The 27,008-nt window shown below is 40.3% G+C and overlaps 2 protein-coding genes and 1 long non-coding RNA gene across 16 annotated transcripts in view; 1 reads left to right on the forward strand and 2 right to left on the reverse strand.

Annotated features, from left to right (window-relative positions):
- PLGRKT (plasminogen receptor with a C-terminal lysine) overlaps positions 1-1,160 on the reverse strand; it is a 53,777-nt gene extending 52,617 nt beyond the window's left edge. For 2 of the 4 annotated variants that reach the window (XM_025423533.3, XM_049092937.1), the window contains exons 1-2: positions 1,069-1,160; positions 353-486 (exon numbers count right to left, since the gene is read on the reverse strand). The gene's annotated coding sequence lies outside the window, so the exon portion shown is untranslated. The remainder of the gene's footprint in view (positions 1-352; positions 487-1,068) is intronic. The other 2 variants (XM_025423532.3, XM_025423529.3) reach the window with 1 other exon arrangement.
- Positions 1-27,008, forward strand: part of CD274 (CD274 molecule) — a 144,316-nt gene that overhangs the window by 114,267 nt on the left and 3,041 nt on the right. For 7 of the 9 annotated variants that reach the window (XM_025423523.3, XM_025423525.3, XM_025423526.2 and 4 more), the window contains 5 exons: positions 13,715-13,780; positions 14,873-15,214; positions 21,814-22,098; positions 24,168-24,275; positions 25,985-26,044. In XM_025423523.3, the coding sequence (XP_025279308.1) occupies positions 13,729-13,780; positions 14,873-15,214; positions 21,814-22,098; positions 24,168-24,275; positions 25,985-26,044 (847 nt within the window). In that variant the 5' untranslated portion in view covers positions 13,715-13,728. Of the gene's footprint in view, positions 1-9,729; positions 9,853-13,714; positions 13,781-14,872; positions 15,215-21,813; positions 22,099-24,167; positions 24,276-25,984; positions 26,045-27,008 lie in introns of those variants that run through there. The other 2 variants (XM_025423522.3, XM_035712833.2) reach the window with 2 other exon arrangements.
- Positions 22,092-27,008, reverse strand: part of LOC112644824 (uncharacterized) — a 47,456-nt gene continuing 42,539 nt past the window's right edge. For all 3 annotated transcript variants that reach the window (XR_007401671.1, XR_004813381.2, XR_003126781.3), the window contains 3 exons: positions 26,110-26,300; positions 24,134-24,262; positions 22,092-23,692 (listed from right to left, as the gene is read on the reverse strand). This is a non-coding gene — a long non-coding RNA (uncharacterized LOC112644824). The remainder of the gene's footprint in view (positions 23,693-24,133; positions 24,263-26,109; positions 26,301-27,008) is intronic.

Below are 27,008 nucleotides of genomic sequence, written 5' to 3' on the forward strand. Positions count from 1 at the left end.
ATGAGTGTACACCTTTTAAACTATGCCCTAGAGTTTAGTATTTTCAGCTTCCTTCTCCTTCCCCACCCTAACAAAGCCATTTCCAGAGTCTAGGAAGCTCCTTAGAATGGTCAGAATACTCTCAGTTTTCTCTCTCCCAGTCACAAAATACGTATCAGAAACCAAGCAAGAGTGATCTTGCAATTTTGAATTCACTCAATTGAATAAGATAAATCTTCTAAAAATCCCAACACTTTATCACTGGTGCCAAATGTCTTGCTACTTAACAACTAAGATACCAGTCTGTCTCAGAGAGAGAGAATGCTGAGAATGCTGATTTGGTCCTTTCTGACTTCATTTTTCCTTTGATTACCTGAGACCTTAAAACGGGCTATTTAATGCTCCAGCCCCTCTCAGCTGTGCAGTGATTCACAGTGGAAATGGGTATTTCTGAGGAGTGCAGGGGCTGCAAGTTCTAGGCAGCCTTCCTCCAGTCACCGCAGGGATCTAGCATTTGATTTACATATTAAGAGGGAGAGAGAGACGGAAAGAGAGAGAGAGAGAGAGAGAGAGAGAGAGAGATAAGTTCATGACCTATGGACTTTTGTTATCCAAATGTCTGTGCTGATTCATTTCCTAGTCAAATGACACAGTACCTACACTTATGACTGGTGCCACAATTACAATCAGTTTCTGTAAATTTTCACGTTCCATTCACACCCACTTCCTCTACATATTCCAGGTCAGAATCCACCCACAGCTTCCGGGACGTTTTCCCTAATGCACACCCAATTGTTGTAACTCGGGGATTTCCTGCAGTGCTGTGCTGATTTCCACGGACGGGGCTCGGCCGGCTTTCCCCAACTCCGTGACGTGGACGCGGGAGGGGCCAGGAGTCCCTGCGAGGAGGAGTGGCTCTCCTGGAACGAGGCTGGGGACACACCGCTCAGCACTGGGCACGGGAGGGGGGCCCGGTGGGGGTGCTCCCAAGGAGCGGGCGCCCAGCGCGGCCAGGAGTGCAGGGGGCCGGGCAGCCCCGCCCTCCCCACCAGCCCTCGGCCCGCGGGCCGTCCTGGGGCGCTCACTCACCGGGGGCGGGCGGCGGGGGTGCGGCCGGCACTCGAGGCGGAGGCCTGCAGGCCCGGGTCCCCTTGACCGCGCCGGGACCGGAACTCGCCCCGCAGAGCCTCGGGATTGGGTGGCCCTGACGGAGCCTCGGCCAATCAGCGCAGCCCTTGCTTCCTTAAAGGGGCCGCTCGCCTGGCTGAGGCCTAGTGTGTGCTTTTAAAAAGTATAGTTGACGCACAATGTTACATTAGTGTCAAGTGTACAACCTAGTGGTTTGACAAGTCTATGCCTTATGCTGTCACCGTAGGACCTGACTCTATTCCCCGTCACTTACTCTATAACTGGAAGCCTCTGCCTCCCGGTCCCCTTCACCCATTTTGCCCATCCTCTTATGGCCTTCCCATCTGGCAAGCCTCAGTTTCTCCTCTGTATTTACAGTCTGTTTTGGCTTTTGTTTGTTTATTCACTTGTTTTTTAGATTCCACATATAAGCGAAGTCATATAATATTTGTCTTTCTCTGTCTTTCTCTGACTTACCTCACTTAGCATAATACCACCTATGTCCATCCATGTTGTTACAAACGGCAAGATCTCCTTTTTTACGGGCGAGTAATATTCCAGTGTGTGTACTCATATATATACCACCACTTCTTTATCCATTCATCTATTGATGGATGTTTAGGTCACTTTTATATGTTGGCAGGTATAAATAATGCTGCAATAAACATAGGGGTGCATATATCTTTTTAAATTAGTGTTTTCATTTTCTTTGGGTAAATACCTAGTAGTGTAGCTACTGGATATGGTAATTCTAATTTTAATTTTTTAAGGAACCTCCATACTGTTTTCCACAGTGGCTGCACCAGTTTGCGTTCCCACCAACAATGCATGAGGGTTTCTTTTTCTCCACATTCTTGCAAATACTTGTTATTTCATGTCTTTTTGATTCGCCATTCTTACAGGTGTCAGGTGATATCTCATTGTGGTTTTGATTTGCATTTCCCTGGCTGTTGAGTGATGTTGAGTGTCTTTTCATGTACCTATTGGTTATCTGTATGTCTGCTTTGGAAAAATATATATTCAGGTCATCTGCCCATTTTTTAAAATAAGATTTTATTCACTTATTCATGAGACACACACAGAGAGAGAGGCAGAGACACAGGCAGAGGCAGAAGCAGGCTCCCTACAGGAAGCACATGTGGGACTTGATCCCTGGACCCCAGAATCATGCCCTGAGCCAAAGGCAGACACTCAACTGCTGAGCCACCCAGGCGTCCCCATCTGCCCATTTTTTAATTGGATTTTCTTTTTTGTTTTTTTTTTTTTGGTGTTGAGTTGTATAAGTTCTTTGTATGTTTTGAATATTAAGCCCTTAACAAATGTATCATTTGCAACTATCTTCTCCCATTCAGTAGGTTGCCTTTTTATTTTGTTGATGGTTTCCTTTGCTGTGCAAAAGCTTTCTATTTTGGTGTAATCCTAGGAGTTTCTGTTTGTTTTATTTCCCTTGCCTGAAGAGACATACATAGGAAAATGTTGTTAAGGCCAATGTCAAAGAAATCACTGCCTATGGTTTTTTTTCTAGGAGTTTTATGGTTGCAAGTCTCATATTTAGGTCTATAATCCATTTTGAGTTTATTTTTGTGTATGGTGTAAGAAAGTGGCTCGGTTTCATTCTTTTGCATGTAGCTCTCCAGTTTCCCAGACCATTCATTTCCCCATTGTATATTCTTGCCTTCTTTGTTGTAGATTAATTGGCCATATAAATGTGGGTTTATTTCTGGGCTCTCAATCCTGTTCCATTGATCTATGTGTCTATTCTTGTGTAGTTCCATACTGTTACTACTTATATTACAGTTTTGAAATATACCTTGAAATCTGGGATTGTGAAACCTCCAGCTTTGTTCTTCTTTCTCAAGATTGCTTTGGCTATTCAAGATCTTTTCTTTTTTGGTTATCTACAAATCTTAGTATTAATTTGTTCTAGTTTTGGGACACCTGGGTGGCTCAGTGGTTGAATGTCTGCCTGCCTTTGGCTCAGGTCATGATCCCAGGTCCTGGAATTGAGTCCCACATTGCCCTCCCTGCGAGAAGCCTGCTTCTCACTCTGCCTGTGTCTCTGTCTCTCTCTGTGTGTGTCTCTCATGAATAAATAAATAAAATCTTAAAAAAAATAATTTGTTCTAGTTCTGTGTAAAACATTGTTGGTACTTTGATAGGGATTGTACTGAATTTATAGATTGCTTTGGGTAATATGGGCATTTTAACAATACTAATTCTCCCAATCCATGAGTGTGGAATATCTTTCCACTTGTCTGTGTTGTCTTCAGTTTCTTTCATCAGTGTTTTATAATTTTCAGAGTGCAGGTCTTTCACCTCCTTGGTTATGTTTATTAGTAGGTGTTTTATTCTTTTTGGTACAATTATAAATGGAATTGTGTTCTTAATTTCTCTTTCTGCTACTTTATTATTAATGTATAAAACACAACTGATATCTGTATGTTAACTTTGTATCCTGCAACTTTACTGAATTTATTAGATATAATAGTTTTTTATAGAGTCTTTAGAGCTTTCTATGTACAGTGTCATGTCATCTGCAAATAGTGACAGTTTATCTTCTTCCTTACCACTTTGCAAGCTTTTTATTTCTTTTCTTGTCTGATTGCTGTGGCTAGGACTTCCAGTACTGTGTTGAATAAAAGTGGAAACAGAGTGCATCCTAGTCTTATTCCTGATCTTAGAGGAAAATTTCTCGGTTTTTCACTAGAAAGTATAATGTTAACTGTGGGTTTTTAATATATGGCTTTATTATGCTGAGGTATGTTCTTTCTAAACCTACTTTGATCAGAGTTTTCACAGTTATAAACATTTTAATAGCTTTTCTGTTTGCAGAATAGGTTTAATGTTGAGGGTGGATTTTTTTTTCTGTTTGAGTCTTGACACAGTTTAAAGATTTATTTATATTTAGGAGAGAGAGAGAATGCACATGTGTGCACATGAATGGGGAGGGGCAGAGGGAGAGAGTCTTTAGCAGACTCCACAGGGAGCTCTACCAGGAATTCCAACTCAGGATCGTGAGAAACAACCTGAGACAAAACCAAGAGTCATGCTCCTAACTGACTGGGCCACCGAAGTGCCCCTAAACACAGACAGTTTACCCAATCTATTGGAGCCTCAGTCTCTTCCTCTGTTAAATTGCCATCATAAAGTGGCAAAAAGGTTAAGACAGGAAATGAAAAAGAGCAGATTTGGTAAGAGTTACTAATTTTGTTTTGGAAAAGTCATCTTTTTCCCCTGCTGCTCTGAGAAATATCTATTTTTTTCTCACCCCACGAACAGTTTCCATCTTGAGTAGATCAAGCCTCTCTCCTAGTTAGCCTTATGGAGAAAAGACTTGAGGAACTGTTGGTACTCTATTCTTTGCTACTAAATGAGTTGAGAGAATAGCATGTACTTCAGGAGACTCTAGCCCTGAGGAAGATCCATCCCTGCCCTTAGCCCTAGCAGACCACCGCATCAGTGGAGAAGGTGTCCAGTCACCCTAAGAGCAAATACTAACCCAACCTTCTAGGTTTGCCTTGTTGTTCTCAGCATTGACCCTTTAAATTGTATACCTATGTTATATTCTTCTATGTAGGATATTGTTCACAATCTTAAAATATAAGTGAAAAAAGTGACCATGAGAATATATACCTTGGGAACTGAGAGAAATCTAGGCATATGTATTGAACACATTTAATAGAATGTGGGGTAAGAGATTAAAGGAAATTTATTTCAGTATCAAATGACATATAACTTTAATAGGTATGTGCATTATTTCTATGAATTTGTGAATGTAGGTGTGTATCTTTTTTACACACACATACAAATAGGTGCTCTTGATCATTTTAGCATAAGGATTTTCATATTGTTACATAGCATTCATTTGTGCCATTTTTAAAAGGTATATGATTTTCTGCAAGTATGTATACAATTTTCACTGATGGATTGTTTTTTGCTACTGTCAATAACACTGTGATGACCAACTTCATATATATTGATTGTAAATATTGGGTTAAATAGTATAAACATAAACATATTAGAGAGAACTGATGTAAAATAATTGAAAGTCCTCTCCCCTGGGACTTAGTAAAATTATTTACCATTGTATACCATAAAGTAGTTTTTTAAAAAACAAAGTTTTTGAAAATTCAAGATATGCATAGTAGTATTTCTTTTTAACAGAGATGCTTTTAGGATGTTTGGGTTGCTCAGCCGTTGAGCGTCTGCCTTTGGCTCAGTGCATGATCCTGGGATCTGGAATCAAGTCCCACATCGGGCTCCTTGTGGGGAGCCTGGTTCTCCTTCTGCCGGTGTCTCTGTCTCTGTGTGTGTGTGTCTCTCATGAATAAAAAAAAAAAATATTAAAAAAAAAAAACAGAGATGCTTTCACAAGGGTGTGAAATTCTTCATTTTCTGGGAACTAGGTTTAGCCAAGAACTTCAGTCTGTGAAGGAGAGCAAGTGGTTGCGCAGTGTGGGCTGAGGCTAGCCCTTCATATTAAGCTATTCTGGAATGGTTCCCCATGCTGTGGGGAACACAGTCTAAATTTTAAATTCACACTTCAGGCATGGAGTGTACTTGTAGCTTGGGCACAATTTGAACCACAATTTGTACTGAGCTTTGTACATTCTCTCACTTCCTCCAGCCCCTGGCAATCCCTGATTTTCTTTCTTTCTAAAGAAAGAAAATTTTTAAAAAATTATTTATTTGTTTATTTATTCATTCATTCATTCATTCATTCATTCATTCATTCATTCATGAGAAACAGAGACAGAGAGAGAGGCAGAGACACAGGCAGAGGGAGAAGCAGGCTCCATGCAGAGAGCTTGATGTGGGACTCAATCCCAGACCCCGGGATGAAGCCCTGAGCCAAAGGCAGACGCTCAACTGCTGAGTCACCAGGTGTCCCTGAAGAAAGAAAATTTGCCTATTCTAGACATTTCACATAAAGAGTCATACAGTATCTTGGTCTTTTGCACCTGGCTTCTTCAACATTGCATAAAATTTTCAGGGTTCCTTCAAGTTGTGGCATATAACAGTACTTCAAACCTTTCTATGGCTGAATAATACTCAAATGTATGGGGATCCCTGGGTGGCCCAGTGGTTTGGCGCCTGCCTTTGGCCCAGGGCGCGATCCCAGGTCGGGCTCCCGGTGCATGGAGCCTGCTTCTCCCTCTGCCTATGTCTCTGCCTCTTGCTCTTGCTCTCTCTCTGTGTGTGACTATCATAAATAAATAAAAATTAAAAAAAAATACTCAAATGTATGGATAAAAAATAATAAAAGCCAAAGGCATGGATAAACTACATTTTGTCTATCCATTCAAAATTGTTGAACATTTTATTTTATTACCACTTTGTGTTGTTGTGAGTAATGCTGCTGTGAACATGAGTGTGTACTTTTGTACATATGTTTCAGAGTTTTTTTAAAAGATTTTATTTATTCATTTATGAGAGACACAGAGAGAGAAGCAGAGACATAGGTGGAGGGAGAAGGAGGTTCCCTGCAAGGAGCCCAATGTGGGACTCAATCCCAGATCCCGGGATCACGCCCTAAGCCAGAGGCTCTACAGCTGAGCCACCTAGGTGTCCCATTGTTGTGCCCAAGATTGCGAATCCGAGAAACCACCGAGGAGCCAGGAGCCGACACCAATGCAAACACAGGAGGGTTTATTTACAAGCTCGAGCTTGGGTCCAAGTATACCCGACACAGCGGAGCAGGGACTTGGACCCCGAGACTAAGAGGCGTAGCAGCTTTATAGGGGCCAGTGGCCCATGGGATACACAGAAAGTTGCACAGTCATGTCTGTCAACACACAGGTGGCCGATTGAATGATTGAATTACATCTTACCCTATAGTATCCATGTGAGCTGGCCTATTACTTTGGTCAGAATTGGCACGTAGTTTTGGTGGGCACAAAGCAGGGTTACATTGTTATGAGCCGATTTCTGATTAGGGTGTGCCCAGCGGCTTGACTAGGGTGGGGCAGCGCCTTAAGCAATAAGCAGGTTATGTGGGGGTCACACAGGAGGTGGCAGGTGTAGCACAAAATGGAATCAGTCCTGCTCCGCTTGTCCAGGGGTAGGGGATTTTTGTTAAATTTCCTGGGTCCCACACCATATGTTTCAGTTCTTGGGTATAAATGGAAGAATTACTGGGTCATATGGCAACTCTGTTTCATTTTTTGAGGTTGAACAAATACACAGTGCCACCAGTAGTGAATGAGGATACTAAATCGCTGCATATTTGTATAGTAGTTAAGAGTATAGATATTGAGGATGTCTGGGTGGTTCAGTGATTGAGCACCTGCCTTCTGCCCAGGGCGTGACCCTGGAGTCCCAGGATTGAGTCCCACATCAGACTCCCTGCGTGGAGTCTGCTTCTCTCTCTGCCTGTGTCTCTGCCCCTCTCTCTCGCTGTCTCTCTCATGAATAAATAAAATCTTAAAAAAAAAAAAAAGTATAGATATTGGAGCCAGAGTGCCTGGATTGGAATTTTGGCTGTGCCACTTCCTAACTGTGAAAGAAGCTTAAACAAGTTACTTGAACACTTTGCCTCAGTATCCACATCTCTAAAATAGGAGCAATAACAGTACCCAATTCATAGGATAAAATTTTAAAAGCGTTAATATATGTAAATTACCAAGACAGTGCCTTTAAGCATGTAAAAAAAAATGCTACATGATTTACTATTACTGTATTAATCTTTACTATAATTATTGCATTTTGTTTTGTTAATTTGATAGTCAAAGAAAGTTATGATACAGTTTCCTGAGGTTTGCCATTGAAATGGAGTAACAGAGAAGACAGTAATTTAAGGGAACAGCAAAGCCAAAGAAAGCTTTTCTGAGCAAGGGGCAATTATATTTCAGAGTGTAATGTGAATAAAGCCAAGGCTTCACATGGTTCAGGCCAAGCATATAATAGCTTTCTAAGGAAACATAAACTGACAGCAGAAATATTGAAAAATAATACTTAAGTCTCTGAACTCTGGTGAATAAAATGATCCACTTTATTATCTATTCCCTTTTCTTTTCAGCTCTTCACAAGGACACAATATGTCTTTGTGCTGCCTGGGGACAACAAAAAAACCATACCCAGACCTCAATCTTAATTCTTTTTCTTGCCGTCCTATGGCAAGCATCCCTAGGAAGTGCTACACCACTTGGCTTGGTATCGGCCCCTCTTTTGAGGATGGGACTTCTTTTGAGTAAACCTGGGTGGCTCAGTCAGTTAAGCATCTGCCGTCAGCTCATGTCATGATCACAGGGTTCCTGGACCAAGCTGCAGGTGGTGAGCGGGTTGTCTTTTTCTCCCTCTCCCCCTTGCTCAGGCTCTCTCCTCTCCCCTCAAATAAATAAATAAAATCTTAAAAAAGAGAGAGAGTTTTGAAAGAGGGAATATCTCAGCTGAATCCAAGTCTATTACAGCTTTATTGAGACTAAACAGAATTTCATACTCTTCTACAGATTTTTAAGGCAGTATCATCCTCAGTATTTTTCCAAGTTAAGAAAAAAATATATATATGATATTCTGAGAATGTGAAAATTCTTACTTGGGAAGCAAATGCCATAGTCAAACCAATGGACATCTCCATATTCATTTGTTATGCATTATTTTGAATTGCAGCTGAAATGAATAAGCAGGCAAGTGACATGATGAGTTTTTATCAATTTAAAATTAGAAAGAGAGAGAAGGAGGAGGAGGAGGAGAAGAAGAAGAAGTAAGGAGAAAGAGGAAAACACCTAGAAGTCCAGCAGTGGGGAATGCTTAAGTCAATTGTGCCATCACCTTCTCAGTGGGTCACTTGGTTTCTGCCTTTGCTGGTCCATTGAGCTGGAGTTATCATTAGAAGGGTTTTCTTAATATTCATCTGAAATGTGTTCACCTAATCTGGATCCCAGGGGAGCCAGAGCATTCTTAAAAGGTGTAACCGGTGATAGAAAGTTCCTTAATGACAAAGCAATTTAAGTTTCATTATGTCGAGGAACTTTGAGGAAGTCCTCAAAATCCACGTATTAAAAAATATATTTCCTATTATAGGCACATTGACTTTCTAGAATAAAAACGAAAGCCTGTGGGCCCGTCATTTCGTATATACTGTAGGATGATATCGGATTATGTGAAGATGTTTCATTATCCTAAAGCTCTTGATCAGCCGGGGGGGAGGGCACGACACTGATGGCAGATTCAAAGTGTCCAGATCCTAAGATCCTAAAGACGAAACTGACGGTCCGAAACCTTCATTTCATTCAGACGTTGGCTCACTTTAAAAATTTTGTTTTAAAAATAGGATATGTTGTTTGTTTTCTCCTTGGAGCTTTTCTCTTTAAAAGCTGATTTACGAGAAGCCGGAATGTCAAGTTCACTTTCGGTTTCGCTCTGTCTCCCCGCGCCCCCCCGCCCAGGGGCGCCGAATCCACCAATTCCCCGGCTTTCCAGGGCTGGGCGGGGGGACGGGGCGGGCGGGGCGGGCGGGGCGGGGCTCCCAGCGGGCCCGCCGACGGGCGAGGGGAGCCGGTTCCGGCTGGGGGCGCGCCGCGAGGTCGGGGAGGTCGGGCAGGTCGGGCGCCGGGCGGAGGGGGGCGGGGCTGGCCGCGGAGCCGGCCCAGAGGAGGCGTGTCGGGCGGGGGGGGGGGGGGCGGGGAGCTCGCGCGCCCCGGCTCCGCCGCCTCATTAGCGAGCATCCCGGCGCCGGCAGGCCCAGCGGCCCCGACACCGCGTGCAGCACCTCCCGCCCGGCCGCCGCCAGCTCCCCGCCAGCAGGTAGGGGGCATCCTTCCCCCGGCAGGTGCCCACTGGTTGGCGTCTTGGGCCGTCTCCGGGTGGTCTGTAGACCTTTCCTGTGGGATGGAGAGAGAAGCGCCGGGGGGAAAGCCGGTGGTTTGATGGGGCAGTAGAGCTGTTACCTGCAGAGGCTGATAGGAGCAGCTAGGACTTTTGACTTTCGTCAGGGGGGAGGGGGAGTGCGGGGTGGCACTCAGTTTTTGCTTAATAATGATTTTGTAAGTCTGTGTTTCTGTGCGTTCGTGAATATGGTCCTGAGGTAGGTAGCTGGGTCTAGAGGGAAACTCCTAGGCTGGAGGTCGGACACTGGGGTCTTCGTCCACCCTCAGTTGCTCTCTAGCAGTAGGGTCTGAGTGTCATCCAGCTCTCCTAAAGCTCTCCCATTGTGAGTAAGAGCCAGGATACCCCAACCTGAGCTCTTTGCTCTATCTGCCCTAAGGACCTACAGGAGTCCTGAAGGAGGAAGACCATTGTCTTTGTCTCATAACACAGGGAGTCCGTTCAAGTATCACTGTTCCGCTTTGCACCTACAAAAATACCTTATGTGATTTTCAATGGATTAGATAGTATATGTGTGTGTATATTCTTTTTTTTTAATGGCTGCATGGCATGGTACTGGGTAGACAAAATTAATACCCCATGCTGGACATAAAGATTATTTACAGTGGTTAAGTGTCTTAGCCACTCAGTGGACATGATTGCTTATAAATCTCTGGGACATTACTGATTATTTCCTTCAGATAAACTCTTATAAGTTTAACTACTTAGGCAAAGAGTCTGAATATTTTAAAGGCCTTTTCACACAAATTGAAAATCACCTTCAAGAAAGAGCCAGTTTACATGGACAGTTGCCCACAGTTTTTAAGAATGATGGTAATCTGAAGAAAAAAATAAGCCTTTTTCAGTTGAAGAGAGTAGACAGTAGTTACAGGACAGTAGTTAAGCATAGTCCTAGAAGAAGCTGTAGAAATGGTGTGGGGATTTGAAGCCACCTGGAAGCATACAATTCTTTTCCTTGTCTTTTCCTCCTGCCTTGTTACTCTTGGGAGATACAGAAACACTCTCAGTTCCGTAGTGTTATACTGGGTTCCCCAGGGACAAACCTGCTTCCCCATCCTGAATGAACCATAACTTCTTCCCTAGTTCACATTTCCTTGCTCTTTGAATGCTCTTGTCTGGGAATCCAGACATACCATCATAGTTTCTTACTTGAAGGTATCAGTGTTGTCTTATACTAACTGCCCTGATGTGGGGATTATAGGTTAAAGACCATGGCTATTCACATGGGCTCTGCCTACATTTTTGTCCCCCCACTAATGACAGCCTTACTCCAAGGGAAAGGAACCTTCAAAAAAGTAGTATCATGAGGAATTAGGGAAATAGCAGCTCTAACCCATCAGCTTCCAGTAAACTTTTATTACCCCTAAAATTTTCAACCAGATTCTTTAAAGAATAGGAACTCCACCAGCGTATGCCATAAACATTGGCAAAACTAGTTTTAACGCATGAGTGGATTTTGTTTCCCTTTGTCTCATTCAACAGTTCTTTGCTTGGAGTTAGGGGTATCTTCAGTTTCCTTTTGCCCCATAATTAGATTTCTGTTTATAATACCACAGTATTTTATAATTGTGATGTAATCTACTCTGGCCCAAGGAAAGGGCAGGGAGACAGCTTCTGCAGCCTTATTTTGAGCAGGCTTCATGGTCTCACAGGCTCCCATGCTGCCCCTGTTCCCCATGTACAGGGCAGAGAGAAAGGACAGAAGTAAGAATTATGCACCTAACACTGACAAGAGGATGACAACTTGATCTTACTTTATCATTTTTTATTTTTACCCATATATATGTATATGAATGTGAAGGGTTTATGCAGATTGATAAGAAACTAGTAAGATAAAAAGGCCAGAAAATGAAGAAGTAATTTACAAAAGAACCAAGATAATCAACAAACCCATGAAAAATTCAAATTGTAACTCTTCAATAATCAAATTAGAAAAAAGATTTTTTTTAATCATACCCAGTGGAAGATACAATGTAACAATTATCTGCATATATCAGGAACCAGGAAGATATTCTTTCTTCTCGATCCACAATTCCAGTTTGGGAAATCTGTTGTCAGGGCCTGGCCTGTGGCCTGGCATACAGTAGGCACTTAACAGATGTTTGCTGAATACACAAATATATATGGTATTTTAAAAATTGGAAACAATCTTAAACCTAACAATAGGGGAACTAAACATTATGGGAACACTAAAATACTTATGAATATATTATTCAATAAAATGAAGAATATTTATATTTTAATATTAAATGAAAAAAAGTGTTAAATGTCTGATAAGGTTATAATGGTTTCTGCAAAGATTCATAGGGGAAAAGACTAGAAGAAAAATATATACTGGAATGCTTACAGTGGCTGCAAAGTTTCTCAACCTTGGCACTATTGACAATTTGGCCTGGGTATATCTCTGCTATGGTGGCTGTCCTGTGCATTGTAGGATGGTCAGCAGCAGGATTCCTGCCTTTACCACTAGAGAGTAGAGGTCCTCACCCCTACTCCACTGCATTTTGAGAACCAAAAATATTTCTAGACATTAGCAGATGTTTCCTGGGTTAAAGTAATGGAATAGTGGGTGATTTTTCCCTTCTTTTCTCATTTTCTATGTTGTATTTATATTATTTTAATAATGAAGAAAAACATAAAAGTAATCAAATATCATTATTCTACCTCAACTCTGATGTTTGAGTTTCTAGGGTTCTTTCCATTCTACTTATTTATTTCCCTACTTAAATATAAGGTCCAAAATGAGAGTGATTTTCTTGTTCACTGCTGTGTCCTTAGTACCTAAAACAGTGCCTGGGACAGAAGTGTTCAATCATTGTTTGCTGAATGAAAGAATTGGTAGAATTTCAGGTAGGATGACAAAATGAAGAATAGAATCTAAGCAGAAAGAGTGGCTATAAGTCATTCACATCTTAGTATGAATTGGTCAAATTCAACAGCTGCTTCTTCTCACTGCCACTACTAGTAGAATCAATTTATTGAGAGAATAGAATTTATAATTTGCAATAAGCCAAGAACAGAAGAGGAGATTTCTGAAGGATGGCACCTGGGAGAGAAGTGGCATGGTTGAGATAGTGATGTGGAATGCTTCAGTAGCTAAGAATAGGATGAAAGTGTTCAGGGACTAGGAAGGAAGAAAAAGTATTAAAAGTTGGGAGATGTGGACGTTAGATTGTCCTTGCTTTGAAATTTTGCACAGGGCAAGTTTGGATTTCTAGATAAGTTCCACTGCAGAAGAAACATGAAATAGTTGAGAATTTTAGTGCACCATTTTCTTGTTGGCCTCTTTTGAGTGTTCAGTATAAGTTTTTTTCAGGCCTTATAATTACATTTAAAGATTCTCATCATTGTAGCTTTCTTCCTTTTGGCTTTCTATGACTGTAGGATATTAAGTAAGGGTATTAAACTTCTAAACTCCCTACTGCATTTCCACACTTATAAATCAGTCATTTTCTGGTTATCAGAATATTCCATTTAAAACTGCCAAGACCCATAATGTCTGGGTATTCAGTTATTGAATAAAACACTTTTCTAGGGGATCCCTGGGTGGCTCAGCAGTTTAGCACCTGCCTTCAGCCCAGGGCATGATCCTGGAGTCCTGGGATCGAGTCCCACATTGGGCTCCCTGCATGGAGTCTGCTTCTCCCTTTGCTTGTGTCTTTGCCTCTCTCTCTCTGTGTCTCTCATGAATAAATAAATAAAATCTTAAAAAATATTATTTAAAAAAATCTTTATAAATAAATAAATAAAACATTTTTCTTTTTGCATTTTCCATAATTAGGTCACTTCAGAACGATGAGAATGTTTAGTGTCTTTACATTCATGGCCTACTGCCATTTGCTAAAAGGTAAGACACCAAATCCCCCTTTCATTAGGTTCTATATTTTAAATATTTTAACCATAAGTTAAAAACTAAAATAATTATTTAAAATAGATGTAATTTTTTTTTATACAGAGATCATTCGTTTTCCTTCTGTAGTTCATGAACCCATTTCACTGGACAAAGATATATAGGGATTATGGTCAAACTGAAAGAAAGAAAATTAATCCATTATCTATTTATCCATTACCTGTTATCCATCTCCCAGGGCTAATTACTGAAATTATCTGGGGAAATGGTCCATGCGTATACTTTTATTCATTTACTTTAAACAAGAACAGGAACATTCTTTCCACCTTGCTCTGTGACTGGCTTTTCCCAATGTGGATATCCTATGGTAGAATTATAGTGTGCGTTAGAAAATGTCAGGGTAACATAGTACTATCTCTTGAGACCCTCCCTAAATCTCCATACCCATATACCTCTGGCCAGACAGCTGATCAAGGGTTTTAGGGCAATAAGAAGAGAGGACTATTGGAATCGATCATTCAGACTATATAGAAGGCAACTAGGGTGTCTAACCAAAGGACACTGTGGGGATATCCACATGAAACAGTCTTCCTGGTTATAAGTACCCCATTACCATGTAATGTTTCTACAGTAATGTATTTTTATGATTTGGTTAAGAAACAGCAACTTGTTTAGTGCATTTTATTTATTTATTTATTTTAAATTTTATTTATTTGAAAGAGAGAGCACACATGAGCAGTGGGGAGGGGAGGGGAAGAGGGAGAGGCAGACGTCCCACTGAGCAGGGAGCCCAGTGATGTGGTGCTCTATCCCAGAACCCAGAGATCATGACCTGAGCCACAAATGATTAACCAACTGAGCCACTCAGGTGCCCCATAGTGGATCGTATTATTCTAACTTAGAGATGAGATCCAGGGTTCCAAAACATGTTCCAAAGCCACTAGATAAAATAGATATTTTAGGGAAGTAAATCCTTAAACATAATTATCATATAAGTGACCAGATAAAGTGTTTGTAAACCCTGCATTTAATATGTAAGTTTTTTGAGGAGTTTACCATCTTCTGAAGCTTGGTTGTCTTTCTCTTCAGCATTTACGATCACAGTTTCTAAGGACCTGTATGTGGTAGAGTATGGTGGCAATGTGACAATGGAATGCAAATTCCCGGTGGAAAAACAGTTAAACTTGTTTGCACTAATCGTCTACTGGGAAATGGAGGATAAAAAAATTATACAATTTGTGAATGGAAAGGAAGACCTGAAAGTTCAGCACAGCAGCTACAGCCAGAGGGCTCAGCTATTGAAGGACCAGCTCTTCTTGGGGAAGGCTGCGCTTCAGATCACAGATGTGAGATTGCAGGATGCAGGGGTTTACTGCTGCTTGATCGGCTATGGCGGTGCTGACTACAAGCGGATTACTTTGAAAGTTCATGGTAAGAGTAAATGCAGGTGAAGAGGCCCAATCTTTATTAAGACCATACCCCAGTACTGGGAACTTTTTCTTCTTGGAAGTCCACCTTGTTCTCCACTGTGGTAATCTGCTCATCCTTTCATTCACACACTCATCCAATGAGCATTTCTCAAACACTTCCTGTATGGCAGTCCCTGGAGATCCAGAGCCAGACATGGTGGGGCCATGTTCCACAGTATATTCAGTTCTCTTAAAAATAAATTCCTAGTCTCTACTTTTTTTTTTAAATTTTTATTTATTTATGATAGTCACACAGAGAGAGAGAGAGAGGCAGAGACATAGGCAGAGGGAGAAGCAGGCTCCATGCACCGGGAGCCCGACGTGGGATTCGATCCCGGATCTCCAGGATCACGCCCTGGGCCAAAGGCAGGCGCTAAACCGCTGTGCCACCCAGGGATCCCTACTTTTTTATTATTATGAAAGTAATACGTGTACTTGCAAATAATTCAGATACCATGGAAGGGAATAACATGAATTACAGAGTATCCTTCTCCCATCTTCTGTGGCATATAAAGATAGTAGCTACTATTTGTGTGTCCCTCCAGGAATTTTTTTATTCAACTATAATTTTTTTAAAAATGTGATTAAGTCTGCCATCATTTTCCTTTCTTTATAACTCTGTCAACTCCAAATAAATATAGTAAAAACAAACCCCATTGTGAGGTTCACATTCAAAAAGACTTGAAGTCATCTATAAAGGCAAAAAATAATACCAAACATAAAGGAAACTATTCTTCTTCAGAGACAGTATAAACTATGCTCACTGGGCATATATTCATCTTGAAAATCTACACCACTGTTATCTTGGAGTGTTGTAGAGGAACTGTGAGTATCAAATTCCCAGGTACTGACCCACAAATATGTCATCAGGTCACCTGTGTTCAAAGTTTTGTGTTGTCATTAGATAAGGAAAACACCTTCACTGACCCCTCTACTTTTACTGTTAAGATTCATAGAATTGAAAGGTGAAAGGATCCCAAGTAAGAGCAGCTAGTCCAAACTCCCAAGAAACAGAAATCCCCATAAGGGATCTTCTGCTCACATACCTTCCACAATGACGCTCTGTCACTTGGACTTCCCTTCCATAGCGTTTTGAAATTATTTTCTGATACTGAGCTGATACCTGCCCTCTCAAGCCATAGTTTTGAGATTATCTGCCTGCTTCTTTTGTTTACATGATGACCTTTTAGTATGTGACCAGAATCCAGTCATCACTCATTGTTCTTTGCATTCCTGGCCTGCCTTCAATCTGAAAATCAGTACTATGAAAAAAAAAAAATCATACAGCTGTCCTGTAGCAAGGAAGGATGTTCTTTCTGGTCCTCTGGGCTCTGTAATTTCCTTTGTTGATCTGTGATTTCTTTTGTTATGGTTCAACACAGTTGGAAACCTTTTGCCTTTTGCACTGATGTTTTTTCCACGAAGGGGTTCCTGATAGAGCAAAGCAGATGACCAGCCAGACTTGAGGGTCTGATTTGTTTTGACCATTCCATTTTATATTATAAATTACTAAATTGGCATCCTAGTCCCAATCCATCTTGTTGTCATCTGCACACAATGGTCTTGGGTGTTGAGTTGAACTACCCCAGAGAAAGGCCACCACCATGCTTCACTTGCATTGAGGCAGTGTTACCAGTGGCAATGGTCCTCTTGCATGAGCTTTAACAACTCAAGGAAGTACAATTCCTGAGCCGCCCCTATATGCAAATGATTTCACAGTAATGCTTCTCTTCCCATCACTGCAAACGTGGTAATACAGCTTCCCCACAGGGAGTTTACTCACCATGGGGTTTTATAGGTGAAGCATTTCAAAACTAAAATGCAAATTTAGTTTTGGATTAACTCAATTATTATTATCACTCTGGGTATTATTACATCTTTCGTGTTTATCAGTTTAAATACCATACATACTCTCAGGTATCTGACTTTCAATTGAGAATGTTGTTTTTCCTTAATCATTTAACCTAATAGCAAGGACCATAAATGGGATTAGGCAACTAAAAGACCAAAGTATTGCATAGTTTTCCTGACAAAGCTTATTTGTTTATATGAGCCAAGGATTAACTGTTATCATTCCCTACCAACCCCAACTCTCCCCTAGATTCACCAACCAGCCTTGTTTAGATTTTTTTCTATAGTATTCCTCCCCATCTAATGTATCATGTAAGCTTTTCATGCCTATCTAACACATATGAATGCACCTGTTTTGTTCATTATCTCTCTCCTCTTTCTTGAATATGTACTCCACAAAGACAGAGATTTTGGTCTGTTTTATTCAGTGCTAGATCCCAGGACTGGGCATATAAGAAAAGTTTGACAAGGGAACACAAAAAATATTTTTTGAATGAATGAATGAATGAAATATTTCCTCAAATAGGATGAGGCTAACAATTTTGAAAGATGAACAGGTTTGAATATGTGAAATTTTATTTCCAAGTCTGTTCATGAGGAATAGTCAGTACTTTCTGAAGAGTACATGAGTACATGAGTACACTTACATGGTAGCAGTAAGAAGAGGAGGAGGAACAGCTCTAGTAGTTATCATAATAGTAACTAACACCCATGTAGTACTTACTGTGTGCCAGGAACCTGTCCTAAGCATTTTGCCTATCCTCTTCATTTAATCCTCAAATGACTCTATGGGGTAAGGGATTCATTATGTCTAAGATGCAGGTTTTTCACATTTTACTATCTCTGGATCTAAGTGCATCTTTTAGTAGATGGCATCATAGATTCAATGACGTGTGTGGTGTTATTCTCATTTTATGAAGGAGAAAATTGAGACCCAAAGAAATTAACTAATTTACCTAAGTTTACTCAGCTATTAAGTGGTAAAGCCAGGTTCTGAACTCAGGTAATCTAGTTCTGGAGTCTGTGTCCCTAACAACCAGGTTTTACTTTCTGTATTTATACCTCCAGAGTGTGTATGAAGTTATATATTGACTTCAAAACTACAGTGAACTTTTCTTGATCTTGATGTGACCATTCGATTAGCATGTGTGTGCCCTATCTAGTAAACCAGGAGTCTACACATGTGTTTGATGACCTACTCCATCAGTAAAGCATGTTAGTTAATATGTGTGTATTTGTGTGTGTGTATAGTTAGAAAGGATATTCTTATGCTGATAAAAGGATATAGCATAAGAAATTGACATTTTTAAAAGGTAAATGAAGTTGAACAACACTGACTTCATATGGTTTAGCCTAATGCATTGAACATTCTATAAATGTATAAAGATAGACATTTTTAAAGGATGAAATAAAAATTTAATTATATTTTAATGCCTTGTTAACTATGATTTACTATCATTAGCTAATACTTCAAGGTTAAATTCATTGTTAACAAAGGCAGATGGTCTTGACAATCTTGAGGTTTTGGTATTCTTTGTTTTTAGTTTCAGGTGTACAATTTAGGAATTCAGCACTTGCATACAATACCTGCTTCTCATCACAAGTGCATTCTTTATTCCCCATCACATATTTCCCCCATCTCCCCACCTACCACCCCTCTGGTAACCATCAGTTTATTCTCTACAGTTAAGAATCTGTTTATTGGTTTGCCTCTTTTTTTCCCTATGTTTATTTGTTTTGTTTCTTAAATTCCACATACGAGTGAGGAATATGGTATTTGCCTTTTTTGACTGACTTATTTCACTTAATATTAATATTGTACTCTCTAGCTCCATCCACATCTTGCAAATAAAAAAGAGTTCATTCTTTTTTATGGCTGAGTAATATTCGTGTGTGTGTGTATGTATGTGTGTGTGTATACACATACATACCACATTTTCTTTATCCATTCATCAGTTGATGGATAAATGGGCTGTTTCCATAATTTGGCTATTGTAGGAAAATACTATGGAGGTTCCTCAAAAAGTTAAAAAAAGATCCAGGAATTGCACTACTAGATACTTCCCCAAAGAATATAAAAATACTAATTCAGAGGGACACATGCACCCCAATGTCTATAGCAGCATTATGTAAAATCTTGAGGGTTTTTAAACCACCACCTTATCAGGTCCAATTATGTACTTCTTGTTTTAACTTCATAAAGTGTCATAAAGATGTAAAAAGTGTCCCTCCTGCCACTTCCTTGTGTTTTGTGCTTGAAGTATTAGTATTCATCCTCAGTTTCTTTATGGGAAAATTTTTACTTTTTTGTTCATTTTGTGAGCAGGTTAGTCTAGTTAAAATTAGATAAGAGAATCTGGAAATCTATAATAAGCCCAAAGGAATCACTGTTTTCCCTTTGGTCTTATAAAATTTCCTTCTTCCCATTAAGACCCTCATGCGGCATAAAAAGTGAGGCCCAGGGCAGCCCGGGTGGTTTAGCGGTTTAGCGCCGCCTTCAGCCCAGGGGATGATTCTGGAGACCTGGGATCAAGTCCCATTTCGGGCTCCCTGCATGGAGCTTGGCTTCTCCCTCTGCCTGTGTCTCTGCCTCACTCTCTCTCTCTCTATCTCTCATGAATAAATAAATAAAATCTTAAAAAAAAATGAGGCCCAGTGTCCAATAGTAAAGTTTATGAAGCTTAGATTATTTCTTAACTATTACAATTAAAATATATTTAAATGGATTCTAATTTTTTGCTTCCTGTACCCCAATACATGTACCCTACTAAAGAGTGGAATGGTTCTACTCATTGACCAGTGGATATCTGGTCAATGAGTAGAACCATTCCACTCATTTTATTAGGCTCTGAGGGGCAGACCACATTTATACACATGCTTAGGGATAAAGCAACGTTATCCTTTATCATTCCATTAAAAGTTACAAGAGTAAAACAAATATTTGACCTTTAATACTTTACTATTACCTGTGATTTTAGTCTTGAAAACTAAATGGCCCAGAAATCAAGTTCTGTACTATGTAAACTAGACCCTATCATGGTAATATTGTTTCAGGAAGTATAATCATATTTTTTAAAAAGATTCTTAAACATAACAGATACAAGGTTGAGGACTCAAGTCCTCATGGTTCACGTGTTTTGAAATTATAATCATGTTGATTTCTACTGTTTCTGTTGGCCATTTCATTGACTTGCAAGCATAAAAACATCACATCATTATTTCAGTTTTGTTTACTTCTGGCTGTTTCGTATTAAGTCTCTGTGAGTGAAATAAAGATTATACCAAGAGAAGAACGACATGTTACCATGCATGTAATGAATAAAATGAATAAAGATCTTAGGTGATGTAAATGCACTAAATAATCTACTAAAGTAGTACATGTGGTATCTTAATCCTAAAAGGGCCCAAACCAAAGAGTTAAATTCTAATTGATGATCTAAAATTCAAACTCTCTTGGGGATCCCTGGGTGGCGCAGTGGTTTAGCACCTGCCTTTGGCCCAGGGCGCGATCCTGGAGACCTGGGATCGAATCCCACGTCGGGCTCCCGGTGCATGGAGCCTGCTTCTCCCTCTGCCTATGTCTCTGCCTCTCTCTCTCTCTCTGTGTGTGACTATCATAAATAAATAAAAATTAAAAAAAAATAAAATAAAATTCAAACTTTCTTTCTTAAGTATAATAATTATTTAAATGATTTATTCAAATAGCCAGTATAAAAAGTTCAAAAAGTAAGTATTATAATGTGGTATTCTAGATGAGATCCTGGAATAGAAAAAAGGACATTAGGGAAAAACAAGTGAAATGGAGCAAAGTGTGAGCAAAGTACAGTTAATAGTACTATATAAACATTGGTTCCTTAGTATGACAAATGCACCATGGTAATAGAAGATGTTAACAGAAAGTTAACATGATGTTAATAGATGTATTATTAACATCATATTCTACTGATGATTAACTCTGATGTTAATAGAAAGTAATTGGGTGATAGGTATGTGGGGACTCTGTACTATCTTTGCCACTTATCTGGAAATCTTAAAACTATTCTGAAGTAAAAAATAAACTTAAACTTTAAATAGTATTATCCAGGAACACGTATCAGTTTTTACAATGATACTATACTTCATACCCTTTTCATACCGAATTTCTGATCATTGATTGACCCATAGTTGAAAAAGTGAATGGCATGTGAAAATCAGCTTTTCTGATTATTAAATAAAGTCTAAGGAAACTGTGCTGGCCAGCTGGAAAGGTTCATGTTACAAAAACAGCATTACAATAACAAAAAGAAAATATCCAGGAATAAATTTAAGAAGAAATGGGTTAGCCCTATGTAAAAACTATAAAGCTTTAGGAGAAAGATACAGAGACTTGAACAAATGGCAGACATATTTTGTATTTGGATAGAAAGACTATTGGTTTAGAGATGACAATTCTCTTTAACCTATGTGTTTATACTTGGAGCTTGATAAAAATAGCAATATGGTTTTCATAGCAAGGTAGGTAATTGTTCCTTTGAGCTCAAATGTAGCCCAACTATGAATGGGCGAGTTGAAGCAGAATAGAGGTTCCTCACTGCTGAGACTTCTGAACATCAGCTTATTTCTCTTGAGAACCCACCTGAATTGATACTTTTCCTAATGTAGACGACACCAAGCCACATGCCTAATTTTGTCCTAAATGAAAGCCCTGACCTCTTTTTGCTCATGATCTAGCCCCGTACCGCAACATCAGCCAAAGAATTTCTGTGGATCCTGTCACCTCTGAACATGAACTAATGTGTCAGGCTGAGGGTTACCCTGAGGCTGAAGTCATCTGGACAAGCAGTGACCACCGAGTCCTGAGTGGCAAAACCACCATCACTAATTCCAATAGGGAAGAGAAGCTTTTCAATGTGACCAGCACGCTGAACATCAATGCAACAGCTAATGAGATTTTCTACTGCACTTTTCAAAGATCAGGTCCTGAGGAAAACAATACTGCCGAGTTGGTCATCCCAGGTAATATTCTGAATGCCTCAATACAAATGTGCCTACTGCTGTTCCCTGGACTCTAGCATGATGCATGTTCATTCTAGGCATCCATCGTTTGTTAAATAAGTGAATGCATGAATGACACTGTATTTACAAAATGATTCCTTATCCCCATTCATCCAAGTCCTATTGCTGTTTAATAAACATTCAGCAAATATTTTACTGGATATGCCCTATGTGCCAGGCATCAGGGGCTCATAGAAGAGTTAGACACTGTTGACATTCTCCAGGAAACAGATAAACAGATAAGGCAATCCTATCCCATGTAGGAAATGCTTTTGTGGCGGGCGGGGACCTGGGGGAGTACCCCAGAGGAAGACAGCTCAGGCAGTGTTTCAGGAATCCAGATCCGAGCACATCAGAGCTGCTCCTTTCTTTCCAGGGTTTCTGGGGTAGCAAGCGAATAGAACATACTTTTCTATCTTACTCTAAATAGGAAAGATCCATTGTCCCCGTCTGTCAACTGTACCCCCAAGATAGACTGTGACATTTCAACGCAAAGCAGTCAATTTAGTGTGTAAGATGGAAGGCTCTGGTCTCTGCATAAGCCACTCAGCTTCTGAGTGCTTCATTTTCCCTAGTTATAACAGTTATAACCTACCAGGCAAGGTTATTATAGGCGCCAGTGAGCTACAGTGTATGAAAATGATTTGAGACTCTTCCCTGCATAGACTCAATTATTGTTTTTCTTACTACCCTACCAGAGTGGGTAAGGTGGGATACAGAGTGATGAGAGGCTGAGACCTTTAGAGAAAGTAAGGCAGGAGAGCATGATGTTAACACAACAGAGGTGTTCTGAGAAGCACTTCTCAATGATGTTGCCAGTAAAGCTTCAGATGCTTCAGAAAAAACAACTGAGAAAATGGGTGGAGGGATGCCTGGGTGGCTCAATGAATGGTTGAGTATCTGCCTTCGGCTCAGGGTGTGATCCCCAGGTCCAGGATCGAGTCCCACATCGGGCTCCCCACAGGGAGCCTGCTTCTCCCTCTGCCTATGTCTTCTTCTCTCTCTGTGTCTCTCATGAATGAATAAATAAATAATCTTAAAAAAAAAAAAAAGAATAGAAATCGGGTGGCAAGGAAAAGCAATACAAGATGGTCCCATGAATGAAAAGAGTGAAAAAACATTTAGAAACTTAGAGATGTTCTCACTGGGTTGTGAGTCACTTCAGTAGGGGCTGCATTTGTGGGTTCCTGCCACTTAAAAGTTGTTTTATGACAAATTATTTGTGGGAAGACTTAGTAATTCACCTAATTGCTTGGGGTCTGTTTCCTCATCTATAACCTCGGATTTTTAAAAAAATATTTTGCATACCTAACTGAACTTATTCTGAGATTGAAATAAAAAGAATATAAATGGGCTTTGTAAGCTGTAAACTGCTAGTGGATGGGCGGTTGACCACTGTTTTTACTTCAGAGCTTGAACGAGGTAGTCAGGGATCAGGACCAATGGAGAGAGGTGGGAGTTAGCAGTCTCTGAGCATCTTCGTGCCATTCTTCCCGCACGGAGCCAAGACAGATTGCCGAGAAGTACCAATGATCAGATGTCCAAGATGTTCAAACTGGGAAAGAGAAGATAGTGAGCGATGACCCTCAATCATGGCCATGTATACGAGGAGGTAGAAATTCTTGGCAGTGCCAGTTGGCCTTCATGTGCCATCTTTACAGTAGACTGCTAGCTTCTATATTAAAGAATGCCAGGGAGATCATTGGACCTCTCATTTAGGACTGAGCAGCAACTACCTGTGGTAAGCACGATCAATTTATTATCATTTCCATTTTGTAGGCCAGTTAGAAGATTTGCCTGAGAGACCAAAGTTAGTGAGTGGCCCATCTGCCCAAAGCCTGAGCTGTGTCACTCTTCTACGCTGTTCCCATTTTCCTATCAGAAGTATCTCACCACTCCAGCCGCTCGCTGGCCGGGAACTTTTTGTAACCCAAAGCTAGCCTAAATTAAACTTCAAGGATGATTATTCTCTGTCCCCTTCCCATCAAAATCTCACCTTTCATTTCTTTTTATTTCCTTTTGTTTTTCAGAACGACTGCCCGTTCCAGCAAGTGAGAGGACTCATTTCATGATTCTGGGACCTTTCCTGTTGCTTCTTGGTGTAGTCCTGGCAGTCACTTTCTGTCTAAAAAAACATGGTATTTTCTTTATTGCAATGGTCTCCATTGGGCATGTGGGGAAATGTACAGGAGTGCCACTGTTGTCAATTTGGCACTTATAGGCAGAGCCAGGGATGCTCAATATTCTGTAATGTCCCATGTCTCAGGGAGCTCTCCTACCCAAAATGCTAGTGGTGGCCCAGCCAGGAAACACTGATGTATAAAATGCTGCCTTCCTATTAGCATTCCCTTCCTGGGTCAACTTTCAATTATGCAAAGTGGGTTTCAGTTATGCTACCATGTGAAACTGTGGATTATCTTCTTCTCCATCCTGTTCATTTCATTATTGTACAGCATCGCTTATGTTGGAAAGTGGCAGTGAACACTTGTAGTAGCATTTCTAAGGAGATGACAGTTGGAACATGGCTGCGGGGAAACCTTGAATTGATTTGCAAGGTGGCAAAGACATTCCACTGTTGACTAGCAATGACAGTGAAGCTGAGCAGGGTTGCTCGGTGAAGATCATGTGTATGTGGGTGAGAGGTGGAAGAATGGGTGTGTACATAAGGTGAAGAAGACCAAGCATTACACCGTTTCTTTCCATCATGCAAATAACCACACACTTAGAATAGGGGAGGAAAAGCTAAAACACCTGTCAGTGTCAATTGAATGTGAATCTTGCATTATTAGTTGCATTGTTATATTGAGCTGGTTTCCAGGCACCCTAAGGAATAAAAAATAGATTCTTTTTTTTTTCCTGTAGAGCAGTGATGCTTTTACCATAGAGTATTTTACAAGACTTCTGGCTGAGGGTGCTATGTAGTTTTCAAAATAATTTGCATGTATTTACCTCTCTCTTTGCCCATGGGAACAATTAAAATCCAGGAAAATGAGTCTATTCAAATAATTTCCTCCCATTCTGAGATGATTCAAAGTAGACATTTCCCCAATACTTTGAGAAATCTAACCAGGGGATCCAAAGATGATTGTGTGTGTAGAGTTATCTGAGATCAAAGAGGGAAGTAGAAGATGGAAGGGAATTCCAGCAGTGGTTGAAAAGTTCCCCACAGCCCCGTAAGAAGATGGGTGGATCTGGAAAAGCCATGTGGTTGAGTGGAGGTCAGCTCTTTCTAAAGAACAGGTATTTAACAGAACTGAGACTATTAGCTAGAAGAGAAGGATCAGTTTTCAATGATATGATGATCCTGAGATGGAGTTGATTTGTCCAAGGACATGACTGTTGCCAACTTGCATTTTGAGTATTTTCCCATGAAAAATAATTAGTTGGCATTATGAATGGCTAGAAAACTAATGTATAATATAGTACCTCAGAATACTGGTACTATCTCTGAGGATATGGTCTATCTCTGAGGGAAGAATGGAGAATACAGGTGTATACTCCTAAAGAAAATCTCAGAGTGGGACACCTGGCTGGCTCAGTCAGAATAGCATGTGACTCTTGATCTTGTGGTCGTGGCTTCGAGCCCTACATTGAGTGTAGAGATTACTAAAAAAATAAATAAACATAAAAATAAAATAAAACCTAGGAGCAAAAGCATATGCCCTAAACTATTGAATTGACCTAAGGGGTTGGAACCCATGTAATTAATTCAGAAATCTAACCAGATTTCCTAGAGGGTTAAAAATGTTTCATAGGAACTTGGAATTTAAACTGAGTCACTATGTGGGATGGATGTAGAGTTGTTTTACATGGGAATAAAAATGACCTTTTTTTTTCCCCCCTCAAGGGAGAATGATGGATGTGGAAAAATGTTGCACCCGAGATAGGAACTCAAAGAAACGAAATGGTGAGAATATTAGCAGGGGTTAGGAATTTGAAAGAAAAAGAAACAAAAAGTTAGTTATAACTTACCAGCCATAAACTCTTCTCACTTTAAGGAATGCTGGCTGTTAGAACTGCCTCACAACTGTAAGATGAGAACTCCTCCCATAGCCCGAGGAGATTTAGAGATGGCCTGGAGTGTAGCATCCTGAGAGCTTTGAGGATGGGGAGAGGAGGCAGCTTCTGTCTGCTAGATTTATAGCTCAGCATCTAACACCTCCCTGCAAAAGGGGAACACATTGACTTACATGGGTGAGTGATAGGTAGATAGATAAAACGTGAGTAGCAGGCACTGTGTTAGCTGCTTCATATGCAGTGCCTAGGTTAATCTCCCCACCAAATCAAAGAGATAAATACTAGGATATTTCCCATGTTATACTAGAGAAAACAGAGGGTCAGGAAAATACATCAAATTGCCCAAGAACACATGCCTGATAAAAATCAGGCTTTGGAGCCCACTAGCCTGACCATAGAACCTTACTTTTAACCTATCCACTTAAATTAATTTCACCACCAATGTCTACATTTATAAAAGGTCAGAAAGACCTCACCCAGCTAATTGAACTAAGAAGAAAGTTATGTTAAGATTTCTAATTCTTTTTAATGCTGTTAGAAACCAAACTTCACAACCAGTGCTAATTTAAAGTGATCTAATTAATTTGAATGAGCTCAAGCAGGTTTCATTATGTGGTCAATTCCACTCAACTGTTTTGTGCTGCCTTTTTTTTTTTTTTTGTTTAAGCTTTTATTTATTTATTCATGAGAGACACAGAGAGAGAGAGAGAGAGAGAGAGGCAGAGACACAGGCAGAGGGAGAAGCAGGCTCCATGCAGGGAGCCCGATCCACTCAACTGTTTTGTAAAACTAAGTAGTGAACGTTGTTTGGAGTGTCCTAGGGGTGACCAACCACTTCTCTACATTTGCCCGGA

This window comes from Canis lupus, chromosome 1, assembly GCF_003254725.2.
Source record: "Canis lupus dingo isolate Sandy chromosome 1, ASM325472v2, whole genome shotgun sequence".
In the NCBI taxonomy this organism is placed as follows: Eukaryota; Metazoa; Chordata; class Mammalia; order Carnivora; family Canidae; genus Canis; species Canis lupus.